This window comes from Candida tropicalis (assembly GCF_000006335.3).
Source record: "Candida tropicalis MYA-3404 genomic scaffold supercont3.2, whole genome shotgun sequence".
NCBI classification, from domain to species: Eukaryota; Fungi; Ascomycota; class Pichiomycetes; order Serinales; family Debaryomycetaceae; genus Candida; species Candida tropicalis.
The window spans coordinates 81906-104881 of record NW_003020049.1 but is presented as its reverse complement, the minus strand read 5'-3'; the positions used below and the strand labels follow the sequence as shown (position 1 = coordinate 104881).

General features: G+C 34.5%; 11 protein-coding genes across 11 annotated transcripts; 6 read left to right on the top strand and 5 right to left on the bottom strand. All coding sequences in view use genetic code 12, as the record gives it.

Annotated features, from left to right (window-relative positions):
• Nucleotides 1-82: 82 nt before the first annotated feature.
• CTRG_01134 (m-AAA protease subunit) lies at nucleotides 83-2854 on the bottom strand (the record flags this gene model as incomplete). Its single annotated transcript, XM_002546783.1, has 1 exon — nucleotides 83-2854. One exon carries the CDS (start codon nucleotides 2852-2854, stop codon nucleotides 83-85), a length of 2772 nt encoding a protein of 923 aa, XP_002546829.1.
• A 242-nt stretch (nucleotides 2855-3096) lies between these two features.
• On the bottom strand, nucleotides 3097-4026 carry CTRG_01133 (uncharacterized protein; the record flags this gene model as incomplete). Its single annotated transcript, XM_002546782.1, has 1 exon — nucleotides 3097-4026. One exon carries the CDS (start codon nucleotides 4024-4026, stop codon nucleotides 3097-3099), a length of 930 nt encoding a protein of 309 aa, XP_002546828.1.
• Nucleotides 4027-5816: 1790 nt separating this feature from the next.
• Nucleotides 5817-6497, top strand: CTRG_01132 (uncharacterized protein; the record flags this gene model as incomplete). Its single annotated transcript, XM_002546781.1, has 1 exon — nucleotides 5817-6497. The coding sequence occupies one exon, from the start codon at nucleotides 5817-5819 to the stop codon at nucleotides 6495-6497; it is 681 nt and encodes a 226-aa protein (XP_002546827.1).
• Nucleotides 6498-6801: 304 nt separating this feature from the next.
• On the top strand, nucleotides 6802-7830 carry CTRG_01131 (allantoicase; the record flags this gene model as incomplete). The annotated part of the gene is made up of 1 exon (XM_002546780.1): nucleotides 6802-7830. The coding sequence occupies one exon, from the start codon at nucleotides 6802-6804 to the stop codon at nucleotides 7828-7830; it is 1029 nt and encodes a 342-aa protein (XP_002546826.1).
• Nucleotides 7831-7916: 86 nt separating this feature from the next.
• Nucleotides 7917-8885, top strand: CTRG_01130 (protein-lysine N-methyltransferase; the record flags this gene model as incomplete). Its single annotated transcript, XM_002546779.1, has 1 exon — nucleotides 7917-8885. One exon carries the CDS (start codon nucleotides 7917-7919, stop codon nucleotides 8883-8885), a length of 969 nt encoding a protein of 322 aa, XP_002546825.1.
• Nucleotides 8886-9992: 1107 nt separating this feature from the next.
• CTRG_01129 (uncharacterized protein) lies at nucleotides 9993-10706 on the top strand (the record flags this gene model as incomplete). The annotated part of the gene is made up of 1 exon (XM_002546778.1): nucleotides 9993-10706. The coding sequence occupies one exon, from the start codon at nucleotides 9993-9995 to the stop codon at nucleotides 10704-10706; it is 714 nt and encodes a 237-aa protein (XP_002546824.1).
• A 38-nt stretch (nucleotides 10707-10744) lies between these two features.
• Nucleotides 10745-12313, bottom strand: CTRG_01128 (uncharacterized protein; the record flags this gene model as incomplete). Its single annotated transcript, XM_002546777.1, has 1 exon — nucleotides 10745-12313. The coding sequence occupies one exon, from the start codon at nucleotides 12311-12313 to the stop codon at nucleotides 10745-10747; it is 1569 nt and encodes a 522-aa protein (XP_002546823.1).
• A 1029-nt stretch (nucleotides 12314-13342) lies between these two features.
• Nucleotides 13343-14869, top strand: SMF3 (putative divalent metal ion transporter; the record flags this gene model as incomplete). The annotated part of the gene is made up of 1 exon (XM_002546776.1): nucleotides 13343-14869. The coding sequence occupies one exon, from the start codon at nucleotides 13343-13345 to the stop codon at nucleotides 14867-14869; it is 1527 nt and encodes a 508-aa protein (XP_002546822.1).
• Nucleotides 14870-15059: 190 nt separating this feature from the next.
• CTRG_01126 (uncharacterized protein) lies at nucleotides 15060-16619 on the bottom strand (the record flags this gene model as incomplete). Its single annotated transcript, XM_002546775.1, has 1 exon — nucleotides 15060-16619. One exon carries the CDS (start codon nucleotides 16617-16619, stop codon nucleotides 15060-15062), a length of 1560 nt encoding a protein of 519 aa, XP_002546821.1.
• Nucleotides 16620-17147: 528 nt separating this feature from the next.
• Nucleotides 17148-18842, bottom strand: CTRG_01125 (choline transport protein; the record flags this gene model as incomplete). Its single annotated transcript, XM_002546774.1, has 1 exon — nucleotides 17148-18842. One exon carries the CDS (start codon nucleotides 18840-18842, stop codon nucleotides 17148-17150), a length of 1695 nt encoding a protein of 564 aa, XP_002546820.1.
• A 1557-nt stretch (nucleotides 18843-20399) lies between these two features.
• Nucleotides 20400-22784, top strand: ZCF9 (Zcf9p; the record flags this gene model as incomplete). The annotated part of the gene is made up of 1 exon (XM_002546773.1): nucleotides 20400-22784. One exon carries the CDS (start codon nucleotides 20400-20402, stop codon nucleotides 22782-22784), a length of 2385 nt encoding a protein of 794 aa, XP_002546819.1.
• Between the last annotated feature and the right edge of the window lie 192 nt (nucleotides 22785-22976).

Genomic DNA, 22976 nt, shown 5'->3' with positions numbered 1-22976 from the left:
TTTATACATACTATACTACTAGGTGACTGTTCTACGATTCATTTTTACATTATTTAATAATTCACGTTTATTTACAAGAAAATTATTTACCAAATGCTGGTTTACCATCTAAATATTTATCAAAGACATCGTTGGTTTCTGGGAATGGTCTCTTTCCTAACAATCTAATCATATCTTCCCTGGTAATGTATTCCTTCTTTAATAATTCTTGGGCAACCAATTCAACCTCCTTCGATTTCTCTGTTAACAATTCTAAACAACTTTGGTAACATTCATCGACAATTCTTTGAACTTCTTCATCTATAATCCTATTAGTTTCATCGCTGAATGGTTTAGTAAGGTCATTTCCATCATTATCTAAAAATAAGGTACCCAATTTCTTTGTCATACCGTAATGACGCACCATCGCCTGGGCAATTTGAGTGACTTTCTTAAAGTCATCACTAGCTCCACTTGTAACATTTCCTTGTTGATTCTTGAAAAGAAATTCACTGCATCTACCTCCCAAAAGGGTAATAAGTTTATGCATTAATTGTTCAGTCGACAATAAATAGCGATCAGCTGGAAGGTACTGGGCGTATCCAAGCGCTCCTCTTCCTCTTGGAATAATTGACACTTTCAACAATGGATCAGCATATTCCAAGTACCAACCACAGATAGCATGACCAGCTTCATGATAAGCAACAACCCTTTGCTCTTCAGGACTCAACAATTTAGATTTCTTTTCGACACCTCCGATCACTCTTTCAATGGCCAATTCAAAATGTCTTAAACTAACTGATTCGGCATTGAATCTAGCAGCAATCAACGCAGCTTCATTACAAACATTTGCAATATCAGCACCAGAGAATCCAGGAGTCAATGCAGCCAATCTACCAGATAAATCAGGGTCAATGTCCTTTTGCAAAGTAATCTTTTTCAAGTGAACCTCAAAAATTTCTTTTCTGCCGTGCAATTCTGGATTATCAATGTGGACATGTCTGTCAAAACGACCAGGTCTCATTAATGCCTTGTCCAAAATATCAGGTCTATTGGTACCTGCTAACACAACGACGTGGTCAGTAGTATCAAACCCATCCATTTCAACTAACAATTGATTCAAGGTGGTTTCACGTTCATCATTAGCACCAGTTGCATTTCCTTTAGAACGTTGTTTACCAATAGCATCAATTTCATCAACGAAAACAATCGAAGGAGCATTTTCTCTAGCAGTCTTAAACAAATCACGAACTCTTGAGGCACCTACACCAACGAACATTTCAACAAATTCAGAACCGGAGACAGAATAGAATGGAACACCAGCTTCACCAGCAGTTGCCTTAGCCAACAAGGTTTTACCAGTACCTGGTGGACCGGATAAAATAGCTCCTCTTGGGATTTTGGCCCCCAATTTCTCGTATTTTTCGGGTTTTTGTAAGAATTTAACAAATTCCATAACTTCTTGTTTGGCTTCTTCCATACCAGCAACATCTTTGAATTTGATCTTGATATCGGTTTCTTGATTGAATTTCTTGGCAGTAGATTTACCAAATCCCATTGGACCCATACCACCCATAGAGGAGGCAGCTTTCTTAGTCATCCAATAAATAGCACCCAAGAACAATATAGTTGGCAAAAAGTTGATCAAAACTCTGGTCATGTTCCCCTTGGTGGTGTAATGGACAGGAACACGCAATTGCGGAGGAATGTCATACTTATCTTGGGCTTCACGTAAGTTACGTTCAAAAGATTCAACAGAACCAATAGTAAAATACAATTGTTGTTGATGTGTTTGTTGCATTCCATTATCATTTAATTCAATTTCAACTACCGAATTGTTCACAACAGTGACCTTTTTAACCAAGTTCTTGGTCAAATAATCAGTAACAAAAGTTTGGAAAGTGATTTCATTGGCATCACTAGAACCAGAAGTAGTGAAAAGTAAGGTAAGAGCAGCAAATAATATAGTATACTGTATGATAAGCTTTGGTGACAATTCAAGGGTAAGGTTAATGTCTTTTTTATTCTTGTCCTTTGATTCCTTTGAATCCTTTGAATCTTCACCCTTCTTTGCTGAAAAAAATCCACCAAATGGGTCTGGTTGAGGAGATTTTCTTGCTTCACCCAACTTATCCCTAAGCTGCTTCAAATCCATGAGAAATTTATATTCTGGAGGACAAAGAGGGAAGGATTTCACACCATCAACAGCAAATGACACGGATTGGAGAGTTTCAAAAATACCAACCCAACCTTTGACTGGTCGTGCATCCAATCCAAGTCTATCTGCTAGAGCATTGGCACTGGCTTCACCATCTGACTCTTTGTAGGCCAAAAATAACTCTTGAACCTTCGAATTATCAAATTCCAATTCATCCCAAACAAGGTTTTGATTCAGTAACTCATAATAGGTTGCAACCATAGTTAGAATTTCATTATTGGTTAACCCATTCAAATCTTTATACTTTACCTCAAACTTTTCTTTGATATCCTTGATGAGAATGTCAACCAAATCAGGATATAAGGTATTAACATCTTTAATCAGGTTGAACTCTTCACATTTTTCTTCAAATTCCTCCAACATAAATTTAAACACAATTTCCTCTCGATGGAGGTACTCTATATTAAACGGATCGCTGGATACATGGAGAATTTTGGAAGGTTTATATGAAATGTCCATTTTTCTTTTCATTCCCATGTCGTAATCAATCTTTTTCCAGGGTTTGTTCATATCACGCCAGTCATTTGGACGTTTCTGTTGAAGGAGTGATAACGACACATGTAAATTTCTAGTTATACCACATTTTAGCTCGGGTACGCTTCGTCTAAGTAAACTTCTAGCAGACCTTCTGCTGCTTCTTGAAACTATCAGAATCATTGCTAGTGCTATTATACGTTAAAAGATAATAAGGTCTTCTACCACGATCTTTTTTTTTCTTTCTTTCTTGCTTTCCGTTGAGAATCTTGCCTTCCAAGAGAAATAATGCGGGAAATGAAAAAAAAAAAAAACGAAAAGTAATTTTCCCAATCTGCACGACCAAAGCCCAGGAAATTAACTCCGCAACCATCAGTTTGCAACAATTTTTTTTTTTTCTTTTCATTTATTACTTGTATTAAATTCTATATGAGGTATCTAGCTACTATTGGTCTATGGTCACTGAATCGATATCCATTTTCCATATAATTGTCAATTACAGTATATGAAGTTGGAGTTACAGTAGAGTATGAATCTGAGGAATTAAAGGACCAGATGAAGTCAATGTTAAACTCTTTCTTATTTCCAAATCCAGAGAATGTATCCAATTCAGAGCCACTTACAATTTCCGATACTTTTGATGAGTCTAACATGGTATCAGATATAATATCATACGCGACATCTGATTCTTTTGAATTGAAATCTCCAATTAAAAAAGTGGGGAATTTATGTGGTAATTGTTTGATGTAGTCCAGTATTAGATTTGCACTATACTCTCGTGCTTCCTTTGATTTGTGATCCAAGTGGGTATTGAGAAAGTTGACGACCTTACCTGAGGAGCGATGCATGAATGTAGTGATGGTAACTATTCGATTTTTGTCAGCACCTGGATACTTGGAAGGTTTGTCTGGTGTTAGGCTTAGCCATTTTGTACTTCCCAGGATTAATTTCCAATCCGATTCTTTGTATAATATTGGGGAGTATTCACCTTTTTCTTTACCATCATTTCTTCCACATCCATAGTATTTCCAGTTGTTGCTTATAGACTCATCTTCATTTAGTCCTTGTAAAATGTCTTTCAATTGACTGAGATCTGTTTCTTGAAGACCAACCAATGAGGGATAGTCCTTGGTTTCTGATTTGATGGCATTGATTACTCCATTCTTTCTTTCACTCCATGATAATTCCTTCGATGATCTTTTGATTCGTGATGCAGCATATCTAACATTATGGTCGTAGATAGTAAAATCTGTGCTGCCTTGTATTTCTGATATGGTTAAGGGAAGAACAGTGAATAGAATTATTCCTAGTAGAAGTATGACTTTTGTAGCCACAGACAAATTTTGTTTAGTCATTAGTTGTAATTGGTGATTTAGTTCAACATCCTTTTCACTAGTATTCTGGTAGAATTTTTTTAAAAAAAAAATATTAATACTGTTGAGGCATCACTTATCTTTTAAACTTATTTTTTTTTAAAAAAAAAAACTTTTGTATTTGTGAATTCTCCGGTCGTTTGAAGTGGCTCATCTTGATGATGAGAGAATGTATTACATCAGCAGCTTCTTGTTGCAGTGCAAGATATGAGAAAGTCCGAATTATAACCAGATCGCTACCTGTGTTCATTCGCTGAGTTACCAGTTGTGATGTGCCCATCAACTTATTTGGCGTTTTTACACATGTGTTCTTGAAAATCTTTAACCTACACAAGACCATTTTGAGCTTTTTCGAGCAACAATACAAAAATCCGACATTTTGTAACAAAAAAAATCAATCTTGACACAGGTAAACGACGCAAAAGAACGATGATGTTTAGATAGAGATTATTAACGGTTCTGATTTGGTCTCAAATAACCAGATTCAAATGTATAACCACTGAAGTGCGGATTTATCTCAAGAACGGCTGTAAAAAAAAGATTATGGTTTGGTAACAGAATATTGATCTAGCTTTATTTTTGGCCCCTATTATTTTTTATTCTCCTTTTTGCTACAAACTTTTAACAAATAATGAAGAATACCCAAATATTCTTGGCAACAAACGGATAATTATTTCCTAATTGATGAAATAGATAATATCAAAGCCTCTTTTTAAAAATTGCCCAAATAATTATTACCATGTGAATTGTAATTCCTCTTGAAATATTTTCTCTTTAGCAACAGCCATTTGAGCAAATTTTAAAAACCTGCTCATATCGACTTGAGTCAATTAATAGTTACTGTTTACGGATTGAGATGTAAAAGCTACGAAAAGTATATAAATGTACAATAATTCCCTTGATTCTTGTATCATTGAAATAAACAAATAGATACATAAAAATATGCACGTTTCCTACCAAGGACTAAAGTCAGTTGAATTTGGCGATTATGTAACTTCCACTAGTTCCCGTCGTCCCCGCCGATTATAAACGCGTTAAAATTTTTATTTGAATTTCAAGAAGAAAAATAAAAAATAAAAAATAGAAAACGCTCATAGACATTATGTCACTTTTCCAATTTGTTCTGGTTCCAAGATTCTTCAATGTGAATAATGTATAATACTTGAATGTTCGATCCTTTACATTCTCACATCCAACACAATTAATAAGCCTTCAAGCAAAAGGAAAAAAAAATAAAGGGGAATTTCAATTGAGACGATCATCGGTAGAATAGCAAAATATCTTGCTTCAACTAGATGAACAAAAACCTCAAGGAGCTTCTCCTAGTTTTCAATTGTTCGCGGTACAAGTTATTCCAGCCAATTGAAGGTTAGCATTTTAATTCAAGTTCCAATAATCGGCCAAGCAATCTAAAATTTAGGGGAAATTTGGACACAAAACTGAAAGGAACAATTTGAACTGCATTAATGCTTAAATTGTTTAATTGCACCAAACCAGAAACAATCTAAAAAAAATAAAAAACAATCGCCTTTCAACTTTATTGGGTAAGTTTCAATCCTACATTTCCTATGATGTAAGCCACGTACACAGTACAAAAAATAGGATTTGCTATAGATTGCAAAGAAAATCAACATTCTTTTTTTTTTTTTTAAATTTTACAGGCGTTGTCGAGGATTATAAAAAGTTGAGATATTCCACATAGTTGATAGTCTTGCAGTATATCTTTATTTTTCTTTTTTTTTTTTGTTACTAAACAACATATTCATAGTATCATGAAATTTTTACCTGTTTTAGCCCTTAGTGCCCTTGCCCTTGCTGGAAATGCTCCAATTTCCACTGATTCTGCTGACAGCGATTCCTTGGTCGCTACTTTTAAAAAATCCAGCAAATCCGACATTGAAGGTACTATCAAATTTGAACCTGCTAAGAATGGTACTGTTTTAATCAGTATTGATTTAGAAGGTTTGCCATCTTCTGGTGGTCCATTCCCATTCCACATTCACGAAAAGGCTGTTCCTGAATCTGGCAACTGTACTGCTACCGGTGGTCATTTTAACCCATACAATGGATCTATGACCGCTACTGCTCCAGCTGCCAAAGAAGTTGGTGATATTGCAGGAAGACACTTTAACATTACTGGTGAAACATTTTCTGCTGAAATCGATGACAACTACATTTCTTTGAACCCAGATAGCAAAGCTTACATTGGTGGTTTGTCTGTTGTTATTCATTCCAGTAACAATAGTAGATTAACTTGTGCTAACCTTGAAGAAGAAAGTTCTTCTTCCAGTAGTGCCACCAATTCTTCATCTGGTAGCTCATCTAATTCATCTTCTGGTGGATCAAGTTCCAACTCAAGTTCCTCTGCTTCTGCTGCTAATGGTGCTGGTAAGAATGAAGTTGGTGGATTGTTGGTTGCTGGTGTTGCTGGTATTGTTGCCGCTTTGATGTAATAGATGTTTTTCTTTTTGTTTTTTTTTCATAATTTATCCTTTTGTAGCTTTCAATTTAAATACATTATATTTATTCATAATTCTTGATCGCGGGAAAGCATAAATTTCCAAATTAGGAAAGTGTGTCGCCGCATGTAGACACCTTATCTCGGCAGAACCCGAAAACCTGATTTCTCTTTTCCTTCAACACGAAAAGTATTTATTGTGGAGGATTCCCCTTTGATTATTAATTTTATTGATTATCGCCTTCTTTTTTTTTTCTCCTTTTTTAATTCTCAATTCTATTTTACTATATCTAATAATAATGACTCAAGCACTTTCTCTAGAACAATTTCAAGAACAAATAATATCTAAGTTCACTGATGTTATCGGTGAGAAATTAGGAGGAAAAATCTTGTCATATTCAGATCAATGGTTTGCTGATGCCGAAAACTTGATTAAACCAAAACCTCCAATTAGAGACGCAACTAGATTTACCTATGCTGGTGCCTGGTATGATGGATGGGAAACAAGAAGACACAATGAAGCAGAAGCAGATTGGGTTATTATCAAGCTTGGGGTAACTTCTGCAAAATTGATTGCTTGTGAAGTTGATACTGCATTTTTCAATGGTAATCATGCACCATTTATTTCTGTAGAAGCAATCCAAAAGTTTGACAATGATGATTTACTGGATGTCAAAGAGAGTGATTGGGAAACTGTTATTTCAAAAGTTGAATGTGGACCCCTGCAGAGACATTTTTTTACCAGAGGAACCTCCTTAACATCCAAAAATTATACCCATGCAAGATTAAGAATGTATCCTGATGGTGGAATTGCTAGATTCAGACTTTATGGAGAAGTGGTTCCAGTTGTTAAGGAAACTTCTGATAAAGTGGCAATTGACTTTGCATCTGTTAAAAACGGTGGTGTTGCTATTAAATTTAGTGATCAACATTTTGGAACTGCAGATAATTTATTATTACCTGGTCGTGGCCATGATATGTCTGACGGTTGGGAGACAAAAAGATCCAGAGAGCCTGGTCACACAGATTGGGTGGTTATAAGATTGGGTGCTCCAGCTCAATTACAGAAAATTGTAGTCGATACTGCCCATTTCAGAGGCAATTTCCCGCAGAAAGTGAATGTAAAAGGAATTAAAGTGGACAACGAATCTAAAATTGATCCAATTTCAGACGATTGGGAGACAATTGTTGATGACTCTAGAACATCGGCTGATAAAGAACACGAATTTGATGTGAAAGATAAGAATAAAGTATATTCACATATAAAATTAACAATCATACCAGATGGTGGTGTCAAAAGAATTCGAGCATTTGGTGTCCGTGGATGAAAAAAAAAAAATATGTAAATACGAGCTTAAAAAAAAAAAAAAAGCAACAGTCAGAACGCATCGATTTTAATATTATAAATCTATAGATGAATAAACAACTATTTGCATACATCGACCAGAGAGTTCCTGCGAGATACTTACCAATTGATGATATCAGTTTCACATATGAATCTCAATTAGAGTTAGTGGATCACGTAAATCCTATACTTTCTTTGAACTCATTCTATGTCAAGTCCGTTCTACGTGAATACATTTCCAGAATTGAAAAATCAAATCAAGATATAGCCGATGAACTCTATGAACTATATTGTGATCCTCAAATATTGAATTCCAAAGAGTTGGACCCATCTCATCCCGATATAATAAAATACTATATTTCCGGCTTCAATCAATCATTCACAGGTAATGGTCAAGACACCATCATTATTAAAGAAACACCAAGACTAATCTCGGGAGCAAACACTACAGGTTTAAGAACATGGGAAGCTGCATTGTATTTATCAAATTTCTTAAATGATATTGATTCACCGCCATACGATTTTAGAGACAAGACGATTTTGGAACTTGGGTGTGGTACTGGTCTAGTCAGTTTGGCAATTGCAAAAAGTTATCACAACAAGGTTGGAAATATAAGACAAGTTATTATGACGGACGGATCTACGAATGTGTTTGACAATATCACCGAAACTATGCAGTTGAATGGACTAGCCGAGTCAGATATTATCAAGTGTCAACAATTGATATGGGGTGAAGATACAACAATTTCGACGGATATCGATTACATAGTCGCAGCTGATATTACCTTTGATAGTAGGATCTTAGAACCCTTGTGCATGACCATCAATGATTTATTCAAGAATAATAACCTCCAGGCTGGTATAATTGCTGCCACCGTCAGAAATATAGACACAATAAATGACTGGGAATCACAGCTAGAAAAATGGTTTCCAGGACGATGGAACATTGTATCAGGTAATAGAAATCCTCATCTGATTCAATCAAATTGTTGGTTTAATGTCAACACCCAAGAGATACGTGTATATGAAATTAAATAGTACTATTTGTATTGGCAAACAAAATCCTGTATATACGCGCTGTCCAATAATATTCGTTCATGAAGTGAATCCTTTCACCGAACTTCTCGCACTGAAAAATATTGAGGAAAAAAAAAAGTCCCATACAAAAAAAAATGAGACCTTCTTGTTGAATAAAGTAATTTCTATCTTTGAAACAACAATATTGATTGAACATTAAAGATGGCCCTTCCAAGATATCCATTTCCAGTTTTAAAGTCCTACTGGCCATACGCTATTGGTGGTATGTTCATATGATTTAATTGAAGGGGGTAGTCATAAAAACTACGTGGAACGTGCAGAGTACCACACAAATCATGGGTTCAATCACAACGATTGTCAATTGGTATGAATATTGTATTGAAAAAGTGATTTCATTTGTTTGCTAATAGTAATGGAATTGAATTACCAGCTCCCATGTGAATGATATTACATAAACTCAAATGGCGCATATTCCTCCGTGTATTTGTGAACTACCTCAACCCATATTATTATGATGATTATTACTAACATGTTCTTCTTACCTATAGCTAGTATCACCTACTTCTTAGTTTACAAGGCTTCTGTTGCTTCAGCCAACACCGATGAATTTATCAATGATCCAAGAAACCCAAGATTTGCTAGTGGTGGTAAAATTGTTGACTTAGAAAAAAGAGATTAGATGTGCTACTTTTCAATTTTCACAGTTTATATAAAGGGTTTTCAATATTGGATTTAAGTTTTAACTCCATAATTGAATTATTTTTTTATTCATAAATATTCATATAAAATTATATATATAAAAAATTGATTTGAAAAAGAAAAGAGGTTTTAACATTTAGTTATTATTTAATCTATAATTCTATTTCCACTCACTAGTATCATTATATCAAGTGTATGATTATGCTTGTTGGGTCAACATTTCATAGTGCAATAACACACTCTTAAACACACCAATCAAATTAAGATATTAAGTAAGCAGTGTCATATTTTTTTTTTCTCTATGCCAATCTTTTCTCCATTTCTCAGTTCTTCAGATGATCCCAAGCAAAAAAAATAATTAGTAATCTTTAATTACAAACTTCTTTCTTGATAGAACAACTAGCAACCATGTTTAGAAGATCATTACAAACTTATCTCCCAAAAAGACTTTATCATTTCAAAACATTACCAACTCCAAACCCAAATGCTTTAAAATTTATATCAGAAGAGTGTAATATTTTACCAATGGAAGATAAAACGTTCGAGTTTACCACCACAATGCAAGCAATGCATTCACCATTAGCTTTAATGCTTTTCAAAATTCCAGGAGTCAATTCAGTAATGTTGGGTCATGACTTCCTCACTGTTAATAAACAAGACTATATAAATTGGGCTAACTTGAGACCAGAGATTGTGGAACATCTTGATGAATTTCTAACTTCTAAAAAGCAACCAGTGATAACAAAAGAATTAATAGATAAGGCAAATGAAGAATCGGAAATGGACGATTCTGAATTGATGTCAATGATCAAGGAGTTGATTGAAACTAGGATAAGACCAGCTATTCAAGATGATGGTGGTGATATAGAACTCAAAGGATTTGATGAAGAAACAGGTACTGTATTCGTCAAACTACAAGGTGCATGTAAATCATGTAGTGCAAGCGAGGATACTTTGAAAAGTGGTATTGAAGGTATGTTGATGCACTACATAGAAGAAGTTAAGGAAGTTGTACAAGTTTTAGACCCAGAAGAGGAAATTGCTATGAAAGAATTTGAAAGATTAGAGCAAAAGTTAAAGAAGAATGGTAGTCAAGAAGACCAAGCACCACCAAATTTATAGAATATGTATATATAGTTTTTGAATCCTATGAAATTTATTTATTTGTCAAGTTCGTTAAAGATCTCTTGTCTCAACTGGGTACAACGCAAGTCTTTCTCTAATTGAATGTTTGATTCTTTAAGTAATCCTTCTTCAACGCACTGCTTACCAATACAGATACGGACTTCTTCAAATAGGTTGTTGAGCCATAATTGTGTATAACTGGTCCATATTTTTGAAACTTGGTTGAATCCAAGTACCAAACCAAGTGTTGCTAATGCTATACAATCATTGGCTGCGTACCCCAAGTATTGGAACCCAAAAAATGAAAGCAATGAGATTGGCAATTGATAATATAAAAATCCTTCGCCTAGAGCCCTGTAAACTTTAGGTTGAACCTCTTCTGAGATCTTCTTGTTGATAACTTCTTTCTTTAAGGAAAACAATGGATTCTCAACGGAGATGTCTGAATCAGCAGGGTTGATTTTCCCACTTAAGAAGTTAAAACTTGCAATGCTTTTGTTCATAAAATTGTTTAAAAAGAAGTCTTTTATTTCATACTCGACATTGTCATTCTTGTAATACAATTTCCACCATGAAAGATTCTTGCGGAAAAAATTGACTGTCTTTGGTTCAAAGTCGTCCTGTAATTCTTTATTCACAGAATCAATGAATCGTGATATTTCTATATTGGAAATCTCATTTGTCTCTTCGGGAGATGCTGTATGTTGAATCTTTTGTTTGATATTCTCTTTGATATTATTCAATAACCATGAACTTATCACCGGTACCTGTGTGAACCAGTTGATGGCTTTGTACAACTCATAAATGTTACTCTTGGCCATATTATCAATAAATATATCCGAGGATGCAGCGCCATTATTTACCATTGCACTAATGCCTTCAAATGCAAGTTGGGTATTGATTTTAATAATATGATTTGAAGCTTCATTCTTGAAACTGACTGGAGTGGATTCCGTACTCAGAGGAGTGAATTCTTGATTATCAATAACATTAAGTAAGATTTTGTTTCGAATAGTGGAAGGGTAGTCTGGATTACCTAAACTATTGGAAACGCTGATTAGAAAAGCATATTCTTCAACCTCTGTAACATCACTTATTTCTTTGATAATCAAATTAGTTGGGCTGTCCATATTAGCACCAAAGGTATTTCGATAATTGGCCGATAGTATCGGTGAAGGAATTCCATATTGACCACCTTCTTTATTAATAACAACTTCGTCATTGTAATTATACTCACCATTGGATACTCTAGTAGAAATTTCGCTTAACCATTTATCACAATTAGATGCCAATGGGTCAGCCATCAATACCTCGATGATCTTTGAATTTGTTCTTGCTCGTTCATTATCGTAGATGACTCCTATTTTCAAACATTGCGTATCTATTCTATTTCTTTGTAATCTAACAAACTCTGTAATTTCATTGTTTATTATAGTATCATTCGGGAATGAGCTTTTGTAATTGTTCAAATTGTATATGAGTGTATTGTTATGAATTCTTCCCGACATTGCAAACGCCCTTTGCGAGCCAATTCTAGAAAGCACATTATAAGAAACTCCTCGTACGGCGGATATTCGCTTCATCAATGAGCTCGTTATTATCATTTTGGGGGCTGATCAACTGTTAAGATGTGAGTGTATTTCCGATGTATCAACTTCGAAGTTTTGATTGCTTAAAAGTGATTGGTTGTAAAGATTGCTTGAGAATGAAAATGCGACTGACAACAAGAACAACAAAAAAAAAAAACTCCTACGTAAACCAATCCAATGATCGCGTTTAACTGAATACAAACAGTGCTTTCAGCTTTATATGGTTCATGATTCTACGCCATATGAATGTTCCGGATGGATCATCTTTGGATGTTATTGTAAATAAATATATGTAAATGAACAACTCATTGTAGATTCTTTGAACTACTTTATCATACTTGAAGTTAGAGAATTAAGCTTAAGTAATGGCACTTAAGCAGATTGATGGCTTGAAACCTTACTATGGCACCAGTTAGAGTTCTGGATTCATATGGCATGATCCATTAATATGCTACATGGTTTCTGTAGCTATTTGCAACCATTATGAACATTCCACAATTTTCTTTACTGGTAGAGCCACACGGATACTGAAACTGAAGGTAGTTAATCTTCAATAGAAATTCACCCCCTTCAATTTTTCTTTATCGATTTGATCTATAGGTGATTCAATCACAAACTAATATCAAAGACAAATGGATCTCATGCATAAACGGATGTCATACCAAACAAGCAACCTAAAAAAAAATAATCACGGAAATTGAATAAATCTCCCTTATCCCTTTTGTATCTCACATCGTACCCCGTAGTAAGATGGTACCAACAGAAGAAAAACTCGAATCCAATAAAAAAAAAATTTCACAAATCAAAGTTTCTTAGACATTCCCACAATTGCATTATTTTACATCACCAGACTTGTTCATTTATCTTCGTATCGATTCACACAAGGCACACGCATCGAAATAATTATTTATTTATCTTTTTTGATTATTTATATTTTTTTTTTCTATTTTTCAAGTCTTTTCTTTATAAAGAGAAAATATTTCTTTAATTTGTTTGGGGCTATCAACAATTGAAAATCATTTTAAAGTCCTTCAGGTAGACATTATGAATGAATCACTACTAACGAGAATTGCTCGTATGACCAAAAAGTATGCCACCTTCATTGGTCCAGGGTTGGTAGTTAGTGTCAGTTATATGGATCCAGGTAATTATCTGACATCTGTTTCTTCAGGATCGATGTATCAGTACAAATTATGTTTTATCATATTTATGGCAAACGTGTTTGCAATTATCTTACAAGCATTATGTGTCAAGTTGGGTACAATTACTGGTTTAGATTTGGCTGAAATGTGTCGTATGAACTTGAATCCGAAATTAAATCTTTTCATGTACTTTTGTGCTGAAATTGCAATTATTGCAACCGATTTGGCAGAAGTTGTTGGGACAGCCATTTCTTTGGAGATCTTATTTGGAATTCCATTATTATATGGGGTGTTGATCACTGTCTTAGATGTGTTGATTATCTTAATGGCATATCGTAAAGATGGGACCATGAAACAAACCAAAGTATTTGAAATTATTGTTTCTATATTAGTAGCAGCCACTTGTGTATGTTTCATTATCGAATTGTTTAAATGTGATTTTAAACCTGGGTCTGGATGGGAAATTTTCAAGGGATTCTTGCCTGTCGACAAACAAATTTTCCAAGAGTCCATGGCGTTGTTTTTAAGTTGTGGTATTGTTGGTCTGACAGTCATGCCACATTCTTTATACTTGGGATCTGCTTTAGTTCAACCAAGATTAAAAGACTACGATGAAAAACATGGTGTTCTCAAGATCAACGACTCCTCAGAAGCCAGCTCAATAAGCAGTAACCATCATACTAGAGAACTCCAACCAGTCGAGGCATCAAGATTACGTAGAATTTCAGATGGGTCACTTTTATCACGCAAATACAAGCCTTCATATGCTGCAATCAAGTACTGTTTGAATTATTCCTACGTTGAGTTGGTTTTATCTTTATTTCTTGTGGCCGTATTTGTTAATTCAGCTATTTTGATTGTTGCAGGATCCACGTTATTTGGTAAACCAGATGCAGCAGATGCAGATTTATTATCAATTTATGAAATGTTGTCGTTTTATATTTCTCCTGCAGCCGGTTTAGTGTTTGCATTATCCATGTTGTTCTCTGGTCAAAGTGCTGGTATTGTTTGTACTATGGCAGGTCAAATCGTCAGTGAGGGTTTCATCAATTGGACAATCGAACCTTGGAAAAGAAGGATAGTAACTAGAGTCTTGGCTATTTTACCCGTTATTTTTGTGGTGGGTATATTAGGTAGAGAAGGTGTATCTAAAGTTATGAATTCTTCCCAAGTTGTTTTGAGTTTTATCTTGCCGATTGTCAGTGCTCCATTGATTTATTTCACTTCAAAGAAAGAATACATGACTGTAGTGGATACATCATCAGAAACTGATGAATCAAGTTACTTGTTAGCTGAAACCCCACAACAGAAAACGATAAGTTTTGAGAATGGTACTTTCCTTCGTGTTGCAAGTATCCTTACTTGGGTTATCATCACCGCATTGAATATTTATTTAGTTATAGCATTTGCTAATGGAGCAGATATCTAGACGATTTATAAATGGACCTACTCATCTCTTATAATTCTTTATTTAGTGGGATTAGCTTTAGAAATTTTAATACATAGGTATTATTGAAAAATATTTTGTTTTTTTATTCTTCTTCTTTAATTTTATCTTGGTAAAAGTAAAAATAATATACATATGTTACAGTTTACAGAAAACTACAGAAGTTTTGAGTCTAGTATCTTGTTGGTCTTCTTTTGTATGGGGTAGGTCCCTTAAGGTTGGGCAATCTACCCAGCTTGGATGAAGCAACAGTTGTGCTTCCACTGACTATTTTATTTGGAGGTAAACTAGGTAATGTTCCGCTAAATTCAGAAACCAAGACAGGTATCTTCTTGCTGAAATCATAGGAAAAGCTACCTGGATTCAATTTGAATAATCTAATAGCAATTGTAATTAATTTAACCAACCTTTTATACAACAAACATTCCTCTTGCTGTGGCGCCAATGGATTTCTAACATCACTATTCACAAATCTATCTTGACGAAGTTTGTTCAACTTTAACAACGATGTAGAAATCATCTTTTGGATTCTTTTTGGGTCAAGCAATTCGTCTTTATGATCTTTCAAGAATTTCAATTCTTCGCTATTTTCTGGATTCCAGTTAACCAAGTTGGCAATGTTTATTTCTTCTGCAACTGGTCTGTCATTTGATAGAAAGGAATCTTGGGAGTCTTTTTTCGAATCTTCAGTCTTGGTTTTCTTCTCACTCTTTTGGTTCTGTTCTTCTTCTTCTTCTTCTTCTTTATATTTCTTATCTGTTGCTTTTTCTTCTGTTTGTCCCATAAATTCCTTCTTGATCTTGGCTATTTCAGCAATACCAATATGTTGCAACCAAACATTGGCTCTCAATCTGTGACTAACGATTGCTCTAGTCAGATCTCGCGATGGGACAAAAGATCTATAATAATTTCCTGGACCCCAGATACTAGCAGCATTTGGGGAAAATTCCTGGTCTCTGTTTCTTAAAATCGAGAGTTTGTGAGATTCTTCAATTGATGATCCAGTTTCCAAGTCATTATTAGAGATCAGAGTTGCTGGCTTTATGGATTGTGATTTATAAGTCAACCATTGAGGCATGGAAACAGTATACCAAGTAGGATGGAAAAAATCATGGAGAATGTTTGTTGGTTGTTCCAATGGTGAAGGAATCTTGTTGGACATTGGAGATAAGTTATCAAGAACATTATCTGATACAGAATCCTTGACACTAGGAATAACTTTTGCAATTCCATATGGTTCTTTGACAATAGTAGTTCTGCTATCTAGTTCTGACTTAGAAATAACTGAAGAAAAAAGTGGTTGAACTTTTTTCACTTTAGGTTGATTGTTGTATTGGTGTTGATAATAATCACCATTTTGTTGTTCTTGTTCTTCGGTGGTTGATATGTAGGTAATCACTTCTCCATTTGAAAGGTTGTAACTATGAAATATCTTGTTAAAATCGTCGTCTATCAGAGATTCTAACTCGGTTTGAATTTCATGGAATTGATTATTGAACTCAATAGACTTGCTCAATTCACGTAACAATAATTCCGTTGAAAACTTATAGAAGAAGTCATATTCCTTGTACTCTTGAGTTCCATTAGTATGTTTGCTTAATAAGATCGATGAGACTGCTTTAATATCATGATAAAGTTGATAAGGTTTGCTATATTGATTCTCCTTGAATTTTTTTTCCAAACTGGTGACCTGATCCACTTTATGTAATTGCAAGGATTCAACTATTTTCATTGGGTTTTCCTCAAAAAAGTCAACCGGTAAAGTTTCACTAGTAATGACATCGGGGTTTGTATGTCTGTATACAGTGAACAAATCTGGTAAGATATTCTCAAATTGGGTACCTAACTATTGTTAGTATCAAATTCGTTTATAATCAGTGATGGAAAAAGATGCATATATCCAAATGGATAATCAAAAACATACCAGAAGAACTTTTAATTTCTATTTCTTTTGTCATTATTGTTGATACCAAAAAAAAAAAAAAGAAAAACTTTGATGAATTATATGGTGGTGGATATTGAAAGAGAAAAAAAAAAAAACTCTATTCCTTATACCAATCTTTTGGCATTATCGTTTTTGATTGTTGTTATTTTTTTTTTTTCTCACTCTCATTCTCATCCAACAGAAAAATTCAAGAGAGTTGGTTTTTTTTCACTTTACACGACCAATATTGGCATTGTTGGTTGTTTGTTTGCAAGGTGTCATTTACTTTCTTTATACAAAACGAGTAACATTTACTAAAATCAAACTATATTAGGACTAAACAGGCATGGAAACAACTGATTGAATTGCAGTAATTTGATTTGACAAATTAGCTGTCAATTCCTCTTTGTTTTGAGCTCTTTCTTCGATAGAAACATATTCATGTCTACCTCTGAAATACCAATCAGTGGAACCAATGATAATAGTAAGACCAAATACAACAGGTGAGTAATTCATATTTCCTCCCGTGGCTGGCATTACGGCAGGGAAGTTGAAGAAAATAAAGGCAAATGTAGCATAGATGATTAAACCAATATTAGCCATCAACCCAATATTTTTTAACCAGAAAGGGCCATGTTTGATTTGTTTTCTCTTAAATACTAAGAATACTGTTGGAATCAAATATGAAAGTAAAACAAAGGTAACACAAGAAACAATAAGCGAATTGAATGCAGTTGTAGATGCCAAGTAGATACAGCCGATAATTGCAACACATCCATTTTGAAAAAGTTGTGCATTGACGACATTTCCTGTAGTGGTATTCACCTTAGACCAAATATTTGAAAACGGTAATCCTTTATCTCTCGAAAAACTCCAAACGATACGTGAGCACCAAACCTGACATTGCATGGAACAGAAGCTAGCAGTTAAAAGGACAAGAAACTCTAAGCCAATGGCAGCAGCTTTTGATCTTGTGGCTTGATAAAAAATATCCATGATAGGAACGCCAGTGGTTGAATTGAAAATCTCTTCCAAATCTGAAATGGAAAAGAACATGGCAATAGAATACGTGAATGATGTCACAAATCCAATAACAACTGTTGCTAAGATAGCTTTGGGGATATCTGTTTCTGGAGTTAAACTTTCCTCGGCAATGTGGGTGGCAGCATCTAAACACGAAAATGCCCAGTTGGGGTTAATCAACCCAACAATAAATGCAATTGCAGCAGAAGACCATCCAGTACCGTTATTAAACTCAACAAAAACAAAAGATGCAGATTGGAAATCACCTTCATGCATGGCAAGAACAGTTATAATAATGGTTATGAACGATCCAAGTGATACAAATAAAGCTGTTTTAGAAATCACTGGTAAAGGTTTTTCATAGATGTTGAAACACATCAAGACGCCTGTTAACATCTCGTAAACAACAAATACCTGCCAATTCTTAATCACATGGTCTGGATGTTTGAGAACCCACATTCCAAGAATCATAGTACTAATGGAAATATTAATACTAGCTGTAGTGAAGATACTACCAGCCGAAGCAAAAAGTCCAGTGAAATAAGCACTGATTCTGGAATATTTTGGAGGTGCAAGTTTTTGTGCCCAATATATTTGTGCTGCTGCGTTGGGGTAAGCAGAAGCAAGTTCGGAAAGAGTTATTCCAATACAAGTTGAAAAAGCAGTAAGAATAATAATACCATATATGATACACATTGGACCACCAGAACTAATACCAGCAACTAAACCACCAGATATGCCAAACCAACTGTTTGTTAATCCAAATGCAACTCCCAACAACGAGAAAACACTAAAGCTTCTTCTAAGTTCTGGACTGTAACCGGTTTCTGCTATTAAATCAAAATTTGCCTGTGTTTCTTTTAAGAGCTTCTCTTGATTATTATGATCCAATGAGATTAATGGTCCCAATTTTTCATTAAGAACTTTTGAGGAAATATTTTGAGCCTCCCCTTCGGAAATGCTACCTCGTGGTTGGTCCGATATTTTCTTTTCTAATAACGACGACATAATTAAATGATTTTTAAAAATTTAGCTTGATTATTCAAAATGGAAATTAAGAAACAAAAGTTCAACAGACTATCTGATTGTATTTAAATTGTTCTGTAAATCATACTCCTGATTTTGTAACTTTCTTCCCGTTGTGGAGAATATTCTTCTCTTGCTTATAGAATTAGCGGACATTCCTAATAGAACTTTTAACTCGGGGTGAATGTCATTACCAGAAAATAAGCGATTAGAGAAGAAGAGGAGACGATAGTCCTTTCTATGCACCAAAGAAGAAACAAACTATGTGGGCATCTAATTTTCAAAACAATGGAACTACTGATTGAAGAAAAGTGAAATATGTGAAATACATAAAAAAAAATAGCACCATCACAAAGAAGTTTACTTATTAATGTAAACAATGTAAATTCGAGGTAATGAGTCCCCACATATTAAATTAATTAATTAGCCGCGTGTATCTTCATTGTCTTAGATTCTTCTAAATTGTTTTGTTTTGTTTCTGTGAGGCGCCCCCATTGAAATCACGATGATGGAACTTTTCATGTTCATCATACAGGTTGGTACTGCTCTCAGAGTTTAAGTAGATGTATCATATCAATAACTTCCTACTCCTAGAGAGTAGTTGTATTATATCTGTTATGAGTTGAGTATAAAATTTTTAATTAAATTTGGTTGAAATTTTCGAATAATAATTTTATTTCTTTTTCAACATATGAATTTGTAATTTCTTTTATTAATGAAATCTCCACTTTGGAGCACAAGATCAATGAACAAACACAGTTATTCACATATATTCTTCAATGGAGAAGTAACATTTGTACGCTTATACATTTAAAGTGACAACGGGCATAGAGTTAAAAATTCTTATTTGTTAATGTAGAAACCTGATAGTTGTCTTTTGTATTTCTTCATCACCAAAATGGGAAATAGGCCGCTTATATCGATTCTTTAAAGTATAATAAACTACAAGAAGCAATATATTAGCACACTTTACGCTTTAGAGAGATTAAATAATCGTATCTTTCCCCTGACATCCCACATAAATCACAATGAGAGAATGGGTTTTTGGTGGAAGTAATTTAAATCAAAAAAACGAAGTCGTGTACCAACCGGTAACTTATTGACACAAAATCTGTCAATGTGGGAACTGCAGGGATATCTTTTCCTGATTTGGAATGGCTACGCCTCCCGAGATTAATTTTTTTTTTACCCACATTTTCCTGTTACCTCCTCATTTCATTTATCTATTATCAGTGATAATAAGAAAAAAAAATTAAAAAATTGTATGCAAAATTCATTTTTTTCATTTGCTTATCAAGAAACAAGGATAGGTTATTATTATTATTATTATTATTATAATTTTGTCTGTTTCTTTATGTTTTTAAAAATGGGATAGTTTTGCCTTATTTATATTTAAAAATCCACATTTTACTACAAGTGAAAGAATCGACGGTAAAGTTTTACTAGGAACAGCCAAATATCATATTTTGGATCCTTTAGATTGTTCTCGACTTTCCAAACTCCCAAACACTTTTCAGTTTTCTGATTCGATTGAAGCAAATGGCCACTGCTCCGAAGTCAAAGAAAAACCAAGAGAAACCATTCCATGGAGTGACCAAGGCTAAGAAGAGCCGAAATGGGTGTTTAACTTGCAAAAAGAAACGTCTCAAGTGTGATGAAACAAAACCTGTATGTCTCAACTGTACGAAGAAAAAAATTCAATGTGGAGGATATGCCACCAATTTTAAATGGAAATCTTTTAATGACGACTCCTCCAGTAATAGTTTGTCAGGCGTTACAAACAAAAATTTGAAAAAACAACTAGAACTTGCAAGTGTTTCTATTACAGGGAAATCTATTGATGAAATAACAAAGGAGAGTGAACTAATTGCAAAAGGATTTAATCCCGATATTCTGAGAAACCGACATGAGAGAAATAGCTTCAGTGCAGTATCTACATCCGAAACAACCGAGCTCATCAGGTCCTACAGTGATTCCTACCATTTGAATGAGGTTAGAGAGTTTCGTAATAGAAGTGATTTGAAATCTCTTGCTGAGGTTGCAGTTGAAGAGATGGAGAAGTCCACAACTCCACAATATCAACAAGCATCGTCACTGTCACCGCCGGCTCAAATGTTTTCTCCTAATTTTGAAAATCCCGTCACATCACTGAAATCATTAACGAAGAGTCAAGGTAGTCCTTTGGGTAATATAGCTGATCTTGATATAAACCTAACACCTTCGTTAACTGCTATTTTAAACTTTGCTTTTAATAACGATGCACCTAGTATTCCTTCTGTTGAATCGTTAAGTCCATTGACGTTGAATTACGAACCAAGACCTGAAACCCAAAAACCAGAAATTGAGGGATCTTTAGTGAAATCATCTGAACATGAACAAATATTGTATTTATTCTCGGAATACACTTCTGGTATAATGTCAATAAAGAACGGAATCCATGAAAATCCCTGGAGAAATATGGTTGTACCATTAGCTTCAAAACATTCTTGTATTTTCAATTCAATTGCATCCATGACGTTATTTCACATGGCTGGTAGTAATGGTGTTGTCCATGCACCAGACGAGCTACGGGAAAAAGGCTATCATTATATGAAGAAATGTATCTTGGAATTAGCTAACGGGTTATCCAATTCAGCAACCGACTTGCCACTTGATGTTGCCTTGATAACATGTTTAAATCTCGCTGTGAGTGAACAATGGGATACACATACATCCAGTGGAATTGCTCATTTGAAAGGAGCCAAAAGTATGATTCAGAAAATAATAGAGTTACTAAAGGAACAACAACAGGCTATTCGAAAAGATAGAATTCAAAGTGTCACGGGCTCAGTAGTTAGCGATGATAGTAATGGCAGCCATTTTAACGTGAAGAATAAATTAAAAAGTAAACTATCTTTGCTCGGTGATTTTGATTTTGAAAACATGGTTCATGAAACAATCCACTGTCCCGAAAAAGTAGTAGTGATTCCAAAGTCTATTCAATTTATTTTCAACCATTGGGTGTATTTTGAAGTACTAGCTCAAATGACTTCAGATACCGTGTGTGACGATAAAGGTATTGATCTAGTAGCAGTTATTACATCTGTATCACAAAACAAGCAAAGTGACAAAGACCTCACCAAATCACCAAGATCAGATAGAAGTGATCTGTCAGAGAGTGCATTTCATTTTTTTGAAACCATCAATTCATTTAATTATAACAACGAGCTTATAGATCCGCTATTGGGCTGTGGTCAATCATTGTTTGTTATTATGGGCAAAGTTGCAAATTTAATTACCAAAATAAGAAAAGCAAGAAGACAAGGTGGTGGTAAGAAAAGGAATACATTGCTAACTATCAGTCAGGCCACTGAGCTTAGACAGAAATTGCACAATTGGAAACCAGCTGTTGTTCTGAGTGTTGTTGATGATGATGGAAATGACTCTACTACTTGGGATATCCCTCTGTGTGTCGCCACAGCAGAAGCATATCGATATTCCACATTGTTGTATTTACACCAAGCAGTACCTGAAATCCCTTCCTTATCATCTCATGTTTTGGCGGAAAAAATATTCATTTTATTAGCATCAATTCCTACATCATCAAATTTGATGATTGTTCACATTTTCCCACTTTTGGTAGCATCATGTGAAGCGGAAATTGGAGAGGAGAGAGAGTGGTGTGAGACACGTTGGAAGCTATTCTCCGAAAGAATGTGGATTGGGAATATTGATAGAGCATTTGAAGTTGTTAAAGAGGTATGGAAACGAAGAGATGCATCGGAAAAGTCTGATTTTAAGTCTGTGCATCAACAGAATGGATTTGTGTCTTCCATGCATTCTGACGGCAGAAATGATAATACCCAAGATGATAATTCACTTGATTCTGAAAATCATTGGAGTACAATAATGAAAGAATGGGGTTGGGAAGTATTATTGGGGTGAGTCATTGCATTTATATAGATATTTTACATTTATTATTTGTCAATAAATAGTTCACACACAATTTTTTTTTTTTGGGTGGTTCATTACGGCCGTTGATCCGTGTAAGTTGGTTGCTCTATGCTTACTCCTCAGACGGAGAAAAAAAAAAGGTTATCAGTTATAAATAGTCATCGAATAATCAACAAATCTTTT